Here is a 16154-nt window from a genome sequence, read left to right on the forward strand (position 1 = left end):
AAGGCCCTGGGTCCTAGGCCCTGTTTGCACAGCCAGAGGAGGACTTCTCTTTTCCACCAGAGCTGTTCACTTGTTCAGTGCTGGTTTGGTAGAACACAGAGGGAGTTTCTCGGAGGCTTATTCTCTAGACAACTTCTGGATTGCTAATAATACCTTGAAGAGTCAGATGCCTTATTATTCCCTTAGTAAAACTTGTATTTAAGTGACCTATAGTGGTTTTTTTTCTTTTCTTATATTCTTTTTTTTTTTTGTACTAATAACACGAAGCTCCAGCTAACAGGGAAGAACCCACTCCCTTTTGATAAGTAGAGCAGTCATGGGAACAGCACTTGAAGCTGATTAATTATGCAAGTCCTTGAGAAAACAGGCTGGCTCAGAAGGAACTCTTGGCTCATTAAGAGATAAGACGGGTACCTATTAGCCAGTGACGTTCACACAGGGATTTTTTAATACCATACTCTGAGTTGAAAAACCTTTCTCCCCCCTGTCAGAGATCCATCCTTCGAAGAAACCTAATGTAATCCGATCTACACCAAGTCTGCAAACCCCAACTACCAAGCGGATGCTAACCACCCCGAATCACACATCACTGAGCATTCTGGGGAAAAGAAACTACAGCCATCACAATGGCCTGGATGGTACGTAAGCCCGGGAACGCAGGGGCTGTTCTTTTCTAAAATTTTTTTTTTTAATTGAGAGAGAAACATCAATTTTTTGTTTCACTTATTTATACATTCATTGTTTGCTTCTTGTATGTGCCCTGACCAGAGATTGAATTTACAGCCTTGGTGTATTGGGACAGTGCTCCAACTAAACAAGCTGTCCAGCCAGGATGTGCAGGGGCTGTTCTGAGAGGCCGGGGACCTTCTCCCCTGGCCAGTTCCAGGCAGCATCTGCCAAATCTAAAAATATATAACAAATGGGTTCTTCTGCTCCCTGATTGAACTAAATGGATGGTAAGGGGAATAAAAGGGAAGGTGGCCCTGTGCCACAGTGAAGACATTTGCCAGGTGACATTTCTCCATCTCTTCAGGAGGGACGTTTTTGCTTCCATTTCCTCTAAGGAGGCTTGTTGGGCGATGAAATGTGTGTGTAGCAGGTGGCCTCTGCTGGGTAATAATATTCTCGCTGCGATGCACACTCACTGCTCATTTGTGTTTCCTTGAGCAGACGGATTACTCGCCTCCTGTCTGAGACAGTAGTGCTCTCCGGGGCTTCTTCAGCCATCCATGGATTGTTTTGGATTTGGCATTTGTCCCCTACTTCTTCCATCTTATAAAAAATGTTTAATTGCTCAGGAGTGCTACAAATCATGAAGGGAATTGCCTAGCTGATGTCCTAAGTAGAGAAATAATAATTTGTCTCCAATGGAAAAACTGAAAACTCTCACCTCTCATCCAAAGCACTTCTCTTGGGCTTGGCCATGTAATGACGCTTCAGGTGGAACTGAATTATGTTCCCGACTGAACTATAAACGCATAATACATCATCCAGGCAGTATCTAGGGCTCATTTCAACAGCCCTGGACTTTGAAACTGTCTTGATTGTTTAAATGTTGGCATTTATTTAAAACCCTTTCCAGGCTTTTCATGTCTACAGAACTCTCAATTCCTTCAGTGACAGTAAGTTATTTATAATGAGGCCCTAGAGCAAGGATGTGAACTAGACCTTCTAGTAATAATTTTTCACTGTGCTTTTTGGGGCCTGTCTTTTGATGGTCATTGTATGTCAGAATGAATAAAAAATTCAGGATGAGGAGTTATGGGCTTATCAATGTGTCGTAGAGGTGGCTTTCAAGAATTTATTTACACAGTAATCTTGCAGAAATAACTTCCTTGCTAATGAGAACATCGGCCATCCTTGCACAGATGCCTGATGCCTAGACAACAGAAACCAAGGAACAGTTGTGTCAAAATGTGGAGATTGGATTTCTTTCCAGCTTTTCCTTGCCCACACCCTGGGGTCTTTGTGTTCAGGCTTATTTACAATTAGGAATCTTTCTTTTCCATTTCATCACTTCCCTGGCCTCTCTAGGTTTATAGCCCTACTGCAGAAAGCAAAAAGTTCCTTCTGGTTCATATGATATGTATGTATCAAATGAATATATGTATTTGCTTTTTATGATGAAAAGTTTTTTTCCACTCACACCCCATGGTCATGGTCACTAGGTCCCAGTCCTTTACTGCAAAATAGAAACCACATATGTTATTTTAAGAGCTAATAAAAGAAATTGATATGACAGGTACTGGAGGACAGGATAGGTAAGTGGGGCATGTAGGGCTGGAGGTGGTAGGTTAGGAGAGCAAAAGGAAGCAGTTGGGGTTATTGCAAGCTGGAAGCTCAGGAGGCTCTGAGGAGCTGAAACTCAGACCCCCAGCAAAAAGCCCTGTTACGTTGGCGCTGGCATCTCTCAGGAGGTGTGATGAGGCTGGTCTGGGTACCTGGAGTAAAGCTGGGCACTGGAACAAAACTCTGCTGCTACCTGGAGCCACTCTTGACAGGGACAGAAAAAGCCAAGTCCCTTCTTGGTCCTTGGGTCTTGCAGGCTCCCTCTAGCGCCCTCTACTGATGGTAGCAGGGAGCCTGGTGGGGAAGGAGAAATGTGTTAGCAGAGTCCCAGCCCCAGCATCCCTTCTGCCTAGCACAATGCCTGGGGCTTAGCAGGTGCTCAACAAACATAAACTGAATAGAAAGGAGTTTAGATAGATGGATGTGGAGCTGAGAAACGAGTGTAGGAGAAACATACGTTTTGGAAAATGTCCCCATTTTTGTATTCCCGGTGGAACTTTTCCTTGGGATAATGGGTCTGTTTCTTACTTCTTCAGGATATAGAACCCTGAATTTCCACAGTGAACTCAAAGTACCAGAAAAAAATGTCAGGCTCATCGTGAGTTTCCATGGGGTAGTTAATATTGCCATATGTATGCTGGAACTGATAGATACAAAGTCATGGGGAAGCCAGGCCCTGTGTGATCCAACAACAAAATCGGTTCTCACAGCTACTTGATCATCAGCAAGTCCAGCAGACACACACACTAAACAGGATGTTGATAGACAGAACTAGCTGAACTGGAACCGACTTCTGCTGGTACTGAAACATGCAGGTCTCGGCCTCAGGGAGTCCTGCCCCCTCCTCAGTGGCTTGCCTCCTGCACTTGCCATCTACCTTCAGGTGGAGGCTTTTGATCAGAAGAGTCTCTGGGTCTCTGCTGGCAGAAAGGATTTTAAACAGTCACGGACAGCTTCCGATTGTCTTCCCGAAAGTCATTGTCTCCTGGCCCTGGCCCTTTAAGGCCCCCGTGCAACTGCTGGCTGGGAGTCAGCCCTCTGTGTGCTGCTTACCCCTTGTCACCGGGCAGCATGCCGACCTCCGACCTTCGTGACTGCCCTCATGGCACTTGAACTCTGAGGGTGAAGACAAAATCTGCACACATAGAAGCCCCATTATTTGGGGTCAGTAATGCTAGGAAGAGTAAAGTCTCAAAATATAGACCTACCTGGCACCTTCTCAGCCCCCTGCACCTCAGTCTGTCCCCTCAGGTTGCTGGCCCAGGGCTGTGCCGCATGCAGTCACTGCCCTTCCCAGGCTTACAGGTGCTTGGATGACATTTTCACTGCCATCAAACCAGGTAGCTGCCACGCTCGGCTACCTGGTGAGCTTCAGGTGGCTGGGAGGAGAGGAGGCTCTGAGATCCGGGGGGGAAGAGCCGTCGCTGCAAAGTCTTTCCACTTGTGAGAGCCAGCAGGAAGGACAGGGGGAGATGGACTGCGTGCAGTGGACATCCGCAGGTTTGCAGTTAGATGGGGTTAATTGCTGCAATTGATTACTTCCTGTGACCTTGGATGAAGCACTTGGTTTCCACCGTAGAGCACAGAAAGAAAAATTGTTTTGCCTTAATGGAGTTATAATGATTAAAAATTCTTCATCTACTTTATAGGACTTGATCTTCTGAACACTTTATGAGCTAGGTGTTATAACCTGCGTTGTATTTTTTTATGACTTGTTATTTTCAATTTTTAAAATTTTAGTTGCTATTGACAGATAACATTATATAAAGTTCAGGTACACAACATAGTGATTAGACAGTTACATAACTTGCGAAGTGATCACCTTGATAAGTCTGGGACCCACCTGAAACCGGCATTATAATAATGAAAAAAAACCCTAAGTCACACTGCTAGCACCTGGCAAAGATGAGATTTAAACTTCAAGTCCAATGTTGTTTCCCCAGGACAAGTAAGGCCCCAAATTTGCCTGTGGAGTGCAGCAGGTACCTGGGAGATGTGTGCGTTTTCTGTGTGTAGGAGATGGGCGTGTTTGTAAAGACAGAGGGGAGTGCAGGGGTATTTTTCTTTGTTCAGACTGGAGTATACGCCATCATTGTCTAATAAAAGTCTTCACCTTCTCTTCCTGTCTCTCCGAAACTCCTCTGCCCTTATTATACTTCTTTTTTCTGGAACTTAAGGCATGGGAGCTATGTTAGTGTCAGAGAGAGGAAAGGAAAGGAAAGAAAGAAGAGAAAATCCACAGAATCAGTTAAAGGTGAAATGTGTTTAAATTAAATTATATGCTATTTCCAGCATTGACTCTGACTTGTAGTAGATGTCCAATAAGTGTTAACATTCCATCCCCTCCTTTAATGAAGAGCTACTATTGAAGTTTTACTTGGAAAAATTTTAAGATACCAACCAAAGATTTTGTACTCAACCTAGGAGTATGATTCTCAAAAATGACTCATGGGTTTGCCTGAAGGTAAATGATTGGAGGTTAGAGGGCTGAATATCTGTAAGGAGAAATGGCCCTCGATTAAGTTATTTGGAGGGTGATTGAAGGCTGGAAATTCAGTTTATAGAGAGGACTCACTGAGCTGCCCGCAGGCCCCTGTAATTTGAGACTGTACAGCACAGGGGGTGGGAGGGAATCTTTCCAGGGTGAAGGCCCAGTCAGAAAAAGACGTCCTGGGGAGGAGCCGGCAGGTGGGCTGCACGGGTGCCTCTAATCCTCTAAGAAGGTGCCCTGGGTTGCCCCCTACTGTCACATGTCTGAGTTGTGGTCCATCAGCACATCTCATTCCCCGCACAGGGACAAGGCGACTGCCTACTCTGTCTCCGTCAGCGGGGACTCTTGAGAGCAGCACATTGTGTCGTGTAGTGACATAGACCATGGGGAGGCCTGTGTCAACGGCAGGTGCCCGTCAGCCTTTTCTGAGATGACACAGCTTTGGTCCCAGGAGCACTGCTGAAGCGGCGCTTGGCGAGTCAGGAAAGCTGAAGTGACAGGCTCAGAAGAGGTGTTTTCAGCCGGACCGAGGCAGGGCATCCGAGCCAAGGGAACTGATGAATCGTACAATAAGCTCCTTTTTAATCTGCTCTCCTCTGGTTAATTTCCCCAGGGGTATGTGAGTCCACTGGAAATCTAGTTTTATTTTGTTTTTCTTATTTGTTTTCTGCATTGAGTAACATTATTTCTCTCAGTCTCCCACATAGAGAGGGCATCTAATGTGGATGCCTCTAAGTACAGTGTTAGGGTGTAAGGACTGTCCTCCTGTTGACTTGTTTTTGAGGTCAGTGACTTGACAGGTTCGACTGTTTGCACCCCAACCCTGGGGACGGGGAGGTGGTGAGGGCCCCTGTACCAGCGAGAGAGCGCAGGGCATGCATCTGCTATCTTCACAAATCCCCGTAGCAGTTGGCTGCCAGGCGCAGCCGATGGCTCTCCTAGGGGTGCTTCCGCGGGCCATTTCCAAAGATTACAACGCTGTTGAATCTTCTAAAATGTTGTTTATGGAAGAACATTTAAGTACCCCCGGACTCACCTCCGGTCTCCTTGTCTTGTGGTGTAATGTTATATAACCTGGTTAAATACATAAAAGAACCATCAAGGGTTTTTGTTGTTTGTTTTTCACTATTTTTTTAAATGGATCCTTGTGGCCGCAGGGTTTACTGAATGTGAAGCAGTCACAGCAGAGAACCTAATATGACTAGAGCCCGCGGGACAGTGGAAGCACCATCTGAGGGCGGCGGATGGATGTTCTCTAGGACCGTGAAGCCGTGGGGTGGGGCTTGTAGCAGAAGTCAGACCCCAGTGCATGAGGTCAGAGTGATCCACACCTGGGTGTCGTGGCATATTCGGTAGGACGTCAAATTAGCCACCCCTGGGGGGACGTCTGGGCGGACTCATGCTGAAGTCTTGCCCAGAGAATACGCCTTTCTGTCCCTGAGGGAAGTACTGGAGTGGGAGCCTCTGAGAGGCCTGACTGAGCCCGAGACTCTCTCAGTAGGGTGGGGGCCTTAGAAGAGTGACAAAAGTCTGTGGTAGTTACCGCAGTGCCCTCAGCTGCGAGGGCCAGCTCTGGCCTCCTTGAAAAGTGTCTCTACTTGCCTGCATCATTACAGGAAACCTTTTTAACCAACGCACTCCTGTGAACTTCCATTCTCAGTGATTGTAGAAGGTGAACCTCTGAGAAAGAAAGTGAACCTCTGACTTGAAGGCTTGGGTCCCCAGTTTTGGGGGGTGCAGGGAGGAATAGACGCTTGGGAAAGGAAAGGGAAGACACAGTAGAGAGAAGGGTTCAGGTCCCTGAAAAACACTCTTCTCTGGAAGAGGTTCAACCCATTCGCTGAAGGAACAGGCACACGTGTCAGAGCACCTGCCGGGACATCAGGACTAGGCGCCCCAGGGAAGTGTGGACCAGTCCCCCAAACCAGTCGGTTTAGGCATCCCTCCAGCAGTCTCCTTGGGTCCCCAGGGAAGAATCAGGAAGCCTTCTGAATCTGCAGAGTCCCCACGGTGGTGGAAATGGAAAGATTTGTCACAGTCTAGTTGATTGGGTCCCCCACTGGGTTCATTTTGAGGTTCCCAGCCCTGCTCATGGTTATTTTATTTCCCTGTTTCCTGTTTTTTCTTCCAGATGACTGAGCACTCTTTAAGCTCAGAAAACATCTGAATTATAATCTATGCATTTTTCTCCTTCGACCCAATACTTATGTTTATTAGCAACTATGTACATATTACTAAGTATGGAAACTAATTACTGTAAAGCCGAGGAGCAAGCCCAAGGCCTCTCTGTTAGACGGAGGCTCCTAAAGAGGGTGTCTGAGAAGACCGTGGTGGTCGAAGGCAGCTTCGCTGAGAGCCCGCAGGGGCCCTCGGGGCGGTGGGCGAGCTGGGAGGTAGGGCTGAGCGCAGGGAGCCCGAAGAGTCAGCAGGGAAATAGTCGAGGTGTTAGGTACTGGAGTCCTGCGCTGGTCGTCTGGCTTTCTTCTTATTTCTCTCCAGTTTTCTTCCTCTGTGTCTTTCTACTTTGCTTTCTGGGAGACTTTCTCGCCTTTATGTTCCAACCAGATTTGTCTATTTCTCCCTTTAGTTTATCAAATTTTGCTTCATGTATTTTGAAGTTCTGTTATTGAGTATATGTGTATTTAGAATCTTTGTCTTTTTTACCTTTTTTTTTAAAAAAAAAAAGATTTTATTTATTTTTAGAGAGAGGGGAAGGGAGGGAGAGAGGGGGAGAAAAACATCATGATGTGAGAGAGAATTGTCATTGGTTGCCTCTCGTAAGTGCCCCAACTGGGGACCAAACCCACAACCCAGGCATGACCCCTGGTTTTGCGGTATGACGCCCAGCCAACTGAGCCACACCAGGCTGGGCTGTCATTTTTACTTTTTTATCAGTATGAAATAATCCTCTTACTCTCCGTTAATCCTCCTTGTCTTGAAGTCTGTTTTGTCTGATGCTACTATGATCATACCAGTTTTCTTTTCTCTTGTTTTTAGTTTTTTTTAAATGAACTTTTCTGTTTGTTAAACTCAACATAGAACAACGATTCTTACAGCATCTTTAAAGGCAGCACATGTTGTTCAAATACAGATTTCTTACGAGCCCTATAGGGCCATTTTCCATGATCATTTCTTTTTAAAATAGCGTTTTTGAGGCATGATTGGCATTCAGGAAACGATACGCATTTTAAAATATACAAGTTGGTAGGTTTAATGTATGTATAGACCATCACTACAATCAAGATAATAAGCTCATACATCTTTCTCAAAAATGTTCTCGTACCCCTTTACAAGATGTTTCTCCCTTCCTTCCCGCCACCCCCACTGCTTCCCAGGTGACCACTGACTGGCTTCTGGTCGCCATGGAGGAGGTTACATTTTCTAGAATTTTTACAAATGGAGTCATATAGTATGTACTCTTTGTCAATTTGAGCAAATTTTAGAGATCTGTCTTCAAGTTCACCGATTCTGTTGTAGAATGAATCTGCTGTTAGTCCCATTCAACAAATTGTTCATTTCAGATTTTGTACTTTTTCAGTTTTGGGATTTCAATTTAGTTCTTTTATATACGTCCTAAGATACATCGTCTCATCAACCCTCGTATCCATATTTTTGTAGGTTCTTTAACATACTTACAGTAAACAGTTTGTCCATATCTGCTAATTCTAACACCCGAATCATCCATTAATCATCTAATAATGACTGTTTTTTCTTTTGGTTATGGACTGCATTGTCCTGCTTCTCAGGTCTAATAATTTTTGATGAACACTGGTCAGTGTGGTTGTAAAGTGTAGAGACTCTGGGTTCTGTTATTTTCTTCTGCAGAGTGTTCAGTTTGGTTCTAGCAAGCAACCAATCGGCAGATCACCTTGATTATGCAGAGGCATAGTTTAAAGCTTTATCAGGTCTGGTCTATTTGAGTTTTTCTCTTAGTCCCATGAGATATCAATGGAAAAAAACAAATGGTTGGCCCAGCTCCCTCTCACTCTGAAGAACCTGAATTCTAAACTCTGTCCCCAGCACTGGACAGCAGCTGACATTGCCACTCAGTGTTTTGGCGGAGGTTTTCCGCTGGGCTCCTTGGAGTTGCAGCCGTACACGCGGAGTTCAAAAGTCCTCCAGTGATTTGAGGGCAGCGTGTGTGTAGGGTCGGGGCTCCCAGCTTCTGTGCCTCCTGTCCAGGGTCGCCTCCCTCCACCTCCGGTTGCACTGGCAGCCCTGAGCTCTGACTGCTCCCTGAAGGTCCTCGTCCCAGCTAGACTGCAGCTTTCTGTGTGAGCATGTTCCTCTTGTCCTGTGTGGGAGTGCCCCCAAGGGCAAGGCCAGCTGAGCGGACCTCCCCTAGTCTCACTTTTTTTCAAGTGTCTGCTCCAGTTTTTGCTTGACTTTGGTTGCTCTTCAGTCCCTTCAAACAATTTTTTTATATATATCTTATTCAGAGTTTATCACCATTATTGACTAGAGAGTTAGTTTAATAGAAATTAGCCCATCGTGATAGGAAGCAGAACTCCTCAGTTCTTTTTATGGGCTTCAACCTGCTTCTCTCAAAAAAAAATTTTAATGGCACCCTTTTTTGTGTTTCATGGATACTTATCTTTTCTTACCTCTCTGAGGATATTCATGATAGCGCTTTTTGTTTTTTAAGTTTTCTCCATGAAGAGTCTGTTTCGTCCAATTTCTTTCTCTTGTCCTTTGTTTTGGTTGCTAACGTGTGTATCAGAAGGTGTTTTCTGGTGCCCTCCTGTCGTCTGGTAATGTTCAGGAGTAGGTTAACATCAGGTTGAAAGAGCCGTGCTCCCACTTGTGGGTGGAGCCCGTGGAGCACTTCACAGTGTGGTGATCGACGGGCTGTTTACTGGACACGCCAGTGCCGGGATTTTTAGGTCTTTTCCCATGGGCTGCTCAGATTCCCCAGAAAAGATTCTTCCCATCTATCTCAGTCCGGTTAGGCTGCTGCAACACAACAGTACCATAGACTGGGTAGCTTATAAACAACAGAAAGTTATTTCTCACAGTTCTAGAGGCTGAGAAGTCCAAGATGAGGGTGCCAGCATGGCTGGGTTCCCGTGAAGACCCTCTTCCAGCTCACAGACCGCCGACTTCTTGCTGCAACCTCTCTGAGGCCTCTTTTACAAGAGCGTGCGTCTCATTCATGAGGGCTCTGCCCTCATCACCTGCACTCCTGCCAAAGGCCCGGCATCCTGATACTTATCACATGGGTGTTAGGACGTCAGCGTATGAATTTGGCGGGGGGACACAAACATTCAGATCACTGCACCACCTCTTCCCCGAGGGTAAAGGTTTGGCTGCCCGCATCCTGGGGGCTCAGTGGGGAGAAGGCGGGAGGTCTCTCACAGTCCAGTACATCCACTCACCTGACCTCTCAGTTTGGGAACTGGTCACCCTGCCCTCAACCGTGCTTGGCTTTCTGGTGTCCCCTAGACTTGAGACCTTCTGCTCAGTCCTCTTCAGCGAATAAACATGCAAACCTGTGGCAGGTCGGCAGTTGCCTGGGGGTATGTAGTCGGGAGAACTTCTAGGGCTCTAGCCGCCTCTCAGACGGCCTTCATGTAACCTCCTTTGCCTCAGTTTCCCTTCCAGAGTTACCTGATGTCAGTTCCTGAGCCTTTGAGTATTCTTTGGGCAAAGTAGGTTCTGGGCTTTCCACTCTGCTGGCGTCAGGTGTGTAGCCTTCTCGTCTGGTCTGGTATCACTCGTTTATCTGTTTTCCACCCTCCCGAATCTGCTGGTGGTTTCTCCTCTGGGTGTTGGAAGGGAGGGAACTTAGCTGAGAAGGCAGCAGCTGGAAGCCTTGAAAGGGGTTGCTTTCGCTGCCTTGGTTGGTTAGAATGCGGAATCTTCAAGTTCATGGACTCCAAGTACTTGTGAGTAGTCAAACCCATAGGGACAATTTTGTGGAAAGCAAACTAAGTGCTCGTGAATCAGGGTTAATATAGACAAAAGCAGCAGATGTAGTGCATTTGAGAACTGATCAACAAAACAGGAAATGATTTGTAGTTCATCGTGTAGGAACGAGACTGGAGAATTCGTGTAGATTTTTTCCCGGGGCCTCAGCCAGTTCTTCCATTCTGGGGGCCTCAGGGTCTGGGTCCCTGCGTGTGGCTCACATTCTTGCTTCAAGAAATGCAGTGGGGTGGGGGAACCACACAGCTAGCAGCACGGGGAGCGAAGCGATAGCTGTACAAGGGCAGGTGCTGAGCACCGGGGTTCTTCAGCCAGGGATGCAGAGAGCTGGCATATCTCAGCGGAAAGCCCTGGCCACTGTGGAGAAGGCAGGTGTGAACCTGGGTGCCAGGGACCTAGCTCCTGGGGGGAGGGCGTTGCTTTCCGAACCGGAGCAGGTGAGTTTAGTGGAAATGGATGAAAGCACCGTTGACCGTGGCAGGCCAGGCACTCGGGGAGCTACTACAAGTGGCTCTTCTGGCAGTTGGCTCAATTCCGCTGATGTTTGGACAAATGAATGAGTGACAGAAGCCTGCCTCTTCCCCCCCAACCCTCCCTCAAAAATATAGAGAGAGAGAGGTTTCTGAGACATAGCGACACATATATAACTTTTAATTTAGACCCTAAAGAGGACAGTGTGCTAGATGGAGAATGGTCAGTTTGGTGTAATAGGAAAAACTTGGCCTGACTCAGAAAGATCTGGGTTCAAATCCCAACTCCTTAGTTTACTCACTGTGTGACCTTGAGCGAGTTCCTAACCTTTCTCACCCAGGCAAGGTTCTGGTACAAAGTTAAATAAGTCTGTTACCTAATCTGTAGGAGGCTTAATAAAGCGAAGGTTAGCCTGAGTCCCAAACGGAATTATCTGTGTCTTTTTCGAACACGTTTGCTGAGCCCTACCAATCACCAGGCTGTGTCCCTACACCTCCCCTGTTCCAGAAAAGCTCATGCGGTGGAGGTGCGGTTCTGCTTCATCCTGCAGACCTTCCTCGGGGTGGCGGGAGGCTGTGAAGGAGAGCGGCCCTGTGTCCTCTCCTGGTGGCAGGTGGCGTGTGTGATGGGACACTATCTGAGGGCCACCTTGGCAGGATCACCTGATCCCATCTCAGCAAACACACCCTGCTTCCCACCTAGACACCTTCCTACTAACCAAGCGAAAGGTTCCACAACCCACTGATAATCCAGACAGTGATGTGTGGTTTCCGGCCACGTCTGCTTTTCATTTACTCATTGCTACCGAGAGTGTTGGTGCCCAGCTCTGGGACAGGAGAGTTGAGGTCTTCGGGGAAGTGGAGAGGACGAGGGTGAGGGACACTGTGGTACCTTGGGCGTCTGAGGTTCATTCCTCTCCTACAAAAAATCGTGTTCCTGGCGTCTGAGTGCCCTCATCATTATGATTAATTCCGGTCATCTCGGACCTGGTTGTGCCTCCTCCAGCCCATGGTGGTCCATGTCCCTCAGCGTCAGTCACAGAGTCCTGTGGCTTCAGTCTGGCGAGCACATAGACACTTGCCATTGATGACTGACTCTGCCCGTCCAAAACCCAGCTTTAAGGTACTTCAGTGTTATTCCCATATTTTCTTGGCCTCAATGAAAGTTTCCTTTGGTCCAGCCTTAACCCACCCCGTGAGCCATTCAGTTCCTGCCCACCCTTCTGTCCTCAGAGGTCGCGATGTTGGTGGGAGGGCTGATTCCATCCTGCCTCTCACTTTGCCTCCACCTTCAGGCCTCATTTAACTTTGACCCTTTTCCCTTCCTTTTCCAGAGCTCACATGCTGCGTGTCAGACTGAGCTGTCCCTGTTTCATCCTGCAGTCCGAGACTTGCTACACTGTCCTGCTGATGTTCACGGCGGTGCCTGGGAAGGAGGCAGCCCCATTCCCAGTACATTTCAGAGGGAGACCTCCCCGCGCAGCCCCTGGAGACTCGGTGGGGCAGGGGACGAAACTGTAGGGGTGCACGTCCCAAAAGCTGAGTCTCCATGTGTGAATCGTGTCACCTCGCTTTGCTCTCAGAGACCTCGCTGTCCCAGCAAGACCCGCCTGTGAATGACGGGGATGAGGGAGCCACTGCGTCTCCTCCCTTCTCCACACCTGCACCCGCGCCCCGGGCACAGCGGCTCCTGGAGCAGCGGGCAGCTGAGAGCTCAGAGCCCCGCTGCCCTGCATGCGACAGCTCGGCTCTGTCCTCAGCTGCGTGACTGTGTACAGGAGGGACACGCCTCTTTCTGGATGGATTTTTCTTAGGAAATGTGCCAGAGTTTATGCTGTTCACAGTATTTCCCCCCTCCTTGCTGTTACTGTCACTGGCTTTTTCTCATTAGGCTTCATAGTTATTTTTTTTAATGGGAAAATTTCCCTCTTTACTCCCTGCATTGTATATTCAACCCGCCTTCCCTAACCCTCCAAGGTCCAGAATCACCTGAGGTTCTGACAAAAGATAAGAAAGCTGTCTTTGCTAAGCTGTGAACTCTTCCTATTGTCTGTATTTTGTCACTGAAGAGAGTTGGTGTCTGCTCGGTTCTGCCTGGTCCCAGACAGCGCTCTCCAGAGCAGCTGTGAGCCAGCCGTGCGCATCACTGTGACAAACCACCTGGGTACTGTTCTGTTCCCTTAGGGCCAGACCGGCTGGGTTGGTCCTTCAGCAAGTGACAGACCACCCAGGTTTGTTTTAAGCATATGGAATCTGTGTGGCAAGGAAGGTAAAGAGAGAGCTGTGTTTGCAGGTGAGTCTGTGGGGGCCACTGTGAGCCCCCACGCCTGGCCCAAACGTTCCTGTGGGCACATGTGCCCAGGCCCCGGGACACCTGCCCACACCCTAGGTCCCCCTGACTTGGGCTCCTCCTGTCTGCTCTCAGCTCCAGCCCTTCGTGGTGTCACAGGCTGCTGCTCTGCAGCTCTCTGCACACAGCTGCGGGACGGACACTCAGTGCCCCATGGGCTCCTCGAGCAGATGTGAGTCTGGCTACTCCCCCACCCTCGGTTTGCAGGCTGCAGGGCACTGAGTCACAGCGCCATGACCGACTACTGGAGTCTGGCCTCCTAGCTGCCCTCGGGGTTTAGGCAACTGAATGGCTGAAACAGCCAGGTGGGTGCAGGATAGAGTGGCTACCATGGAGTATTGACCCCCTCCCCCCAAGTCCCAGGGGGAGAGTGGGGTATCACTGAAATGATGACGGCACTCTCGTCCGGGTCCTCAGAGCTGGGTTCAGCTCAGCAAAGAGCATGTGCTGTGTGCGGGCTGAAGGCGATGCTGGGAGCCTCAGCTGCCTTTTCCTTTTCTGGCTTTGCAGTCCCGGTGGCTTCCCTTCTGAGGAGGAGTTGGTTCTTATCTCAGGCTTTTGCGGGGGTGACCTGGGGACATTCTTACCATTGCCAACTCTGGGAACTAGTCTGGGTTTCGGCCTGGGACCCTGAGGGTGGGCCTGGGTCAGAGGCACTCAGTGAGCTATGTGGAGGTGGCAGGCATTGCCCTCAGAATTTTCCAAGAGCAGCCCCTTCTGAAAAGGGCCAGGCCGAGAGGGCTCTCCTCAGGACATGCCACATGGTGTGTTCTTCTCAAAAGGCAGCTCTCTGCACCCCTGCCCTGGACTTGTTGTCCCATAAGGACGGTGGACTGTCCCTTGCCCTTTCACTGTCCTCTCCTAACCCACACGAAATGTGACTGTTGTTTGAGAAACGGTCGGCTGCCCATGACTCTGCCGCCAGCTTCATTCCCTCTGCCTGGTGGGATAGGCCCTCCTTAGCCAGCCCAGGAGATCTGGAGGCAGCGGCCGGGCCAGGTGGAAAGGAGGAGCAGGGAGGCCCACCCCAGTTCCAGGTCCCATTTAGCTTTGGGACATCTGCAGCTCATTCTGGGCCACATGTATCAAGAAAGCTCTTCCTCCGCCTGGTAGCAAGAGCTGCTGGCTCTGCAGCTCCACCCTCCTACGAAAAGGATGCTGACTCAGACTCACACTCTCACTTCACCTCTGGGAAGCCCCTCGGCCTTCTGAGCGAGCCCTCCAGGAACTGAGGCAGGTGGGCACCCGGCAGCCACCAACGTTCGCCTCCGCTGTGCTGGCACTTGGTGCTGAGAGGGTTTCCTAGCCACCTACTTTCTGGGGCCACAGTGTCACCACTGGGTGTGTTGGTGGCATGTCCCTGTAGCGCAATGAGCCTGTGGGGTGGACATACAGAGTGTCTGCAGGACCCATAGCAGACATGCTCAGTGGGTGCTGTGCTGAACCCGATCTCTGCTCCCTTGGGCAACCTCCCACAAGCTCTGCACGTCATCTTGCCTCTCCTTCTCCATCATCCCCCTGACCCCCGATTTTCTAGAGGGGCTCCAGAGAGGGTGACACCAGGCGGGTTTCTCAGCAGGCCTCACAAGTCCCCCTTGCCCACAGCCCAGGTCCTGTGTCGGCGTTCCACCAGGAAAACAGAAGCCACTCTAAGTATTCAAAACAGAAGAGTTTTAATCCAGGTCATTGTTTAGCACAGACACAAGAAAAGCTGAGGCCAAACGGGAGTGGGGAGCAACCCAGAAATGAGTTGGAAGGCTGGTGGGACACAGGGGAGAGGCCGTGGTACTGCGGCCTGGAGCGAGGGGACACTGGGAGGAACCCGGGACCACAGAGGGAGCTGTGGCCACGAGGCATGGACCCAGGCAGAGTCAGGGAGAGACGGCCTGGCTTCTCCCTAGCTTGTGCTTGCCAGATGTCTGCAGGTGCCTCTTGTTAGCTATACCCAGCTGGGAGCCAGCTGACCTAGGGTCCTGGGACAGATAACCCACAGCGGTCAGCTCGCCACCACTCAGCAGAGCAGGGGAGGGCGAGGAGTGGGTCAAGGGTAAGCGGCAAGGACACATGTGGCCTTGGTCTGACCTGTGTCACGTCCAAGCCTGATGTCTGTGCCCCATGCTGTCCTAAGCTCCCAGTGAGGGGAGATGGAGGAGCTGCCCCCCTGGGTGTTTGCAGGTTCTTTTTCTCTCTACCTAGAGAGGAAAGAGCTTTAGGGAGGTAGGGAGGGAGGAAGTCTATACCCGACAGCCGTCCCGTTTTCCTTTGGAGGAATTCACCCATTTAGCAGCCCCAGCTCACCATGCCCCTCAGGAAAGCTGCGCCCCAGTTATCTGCACCACCCCATAGCTCTCCCCCAATCTCCGCTTATCCCTGCTGAAGAACACGGACCCAGACCACGCCTCAGTGGTCATGAGTGTCTGCCCAGGATAATTCATTCAGAGAATATTACAGTGTGACCGTCTGTCTGTAAGTAGATGCCATCTACTAATCAATTTATGTCGTGTTTCCAATAAATTTCTGGAAATTATGCCTTGTTTTAGGCTGTCCTTTGCCGGGACAGTGGCTCAGCTGTCAGGCTGGGTGCACACCCCCGTCCCCCACCAGCCCTCAGTGTCAGGCACCCTGGCCT

The 16154-nt window shown here is 49.4% G+C and overlaps 1 protein-coding gene across 5 annotated transcripts in view; it reads left to right on the forward strand.

Moving 5' to 3' along the window:
• The window catches only part of MTA3 (metastasis associated 1 family member 3), a 167146-nt gene extending 151208 nt beyond the window's left edge, over positions 1–15938 (forward strand). For 2 of the 5 annotated variants that reach the window (XM_037162081.2, XM_037162082.2), the window contains exons 16-17: positions 492–638; positions 12510–15937. In XM_037162081.2, coding sequence (XP_037017976.1) covers positions 492–638; positions 12510–12535 — 173 coding nt within the window. In that variant the 3' untranslated portion in view covers positions 12536–15937. Of the gene's footprint in view, positions 1–491; positions 639–12509 lie in introns of those variants that run through there. The other 3 variants (XM_053667106.1, XM_037162083.2, XM_037162085.2) reach the window with 2 other exon arrangements.
• Positions 15939–16154: the final 216 nt, after the last annotated feature.

Source organism: Artibeus jamaicensis, unplaced genomic scaffold, assembly GCF_021234435.1.
Source record: "Artibeus jamaicensis isolate MK-2021 breed Jamaican fruit bat unplaced genomic scaffold, CSHL_Jam_final contig_465, whole genome shotgun sequence".
Classification (NCBI taxonomy): Eukaryota; Metazoa; Chordata; class Mammalia; order Chiroptera; family Phyllostomidae; genus Artibeus; species Artibeus jamaicensis.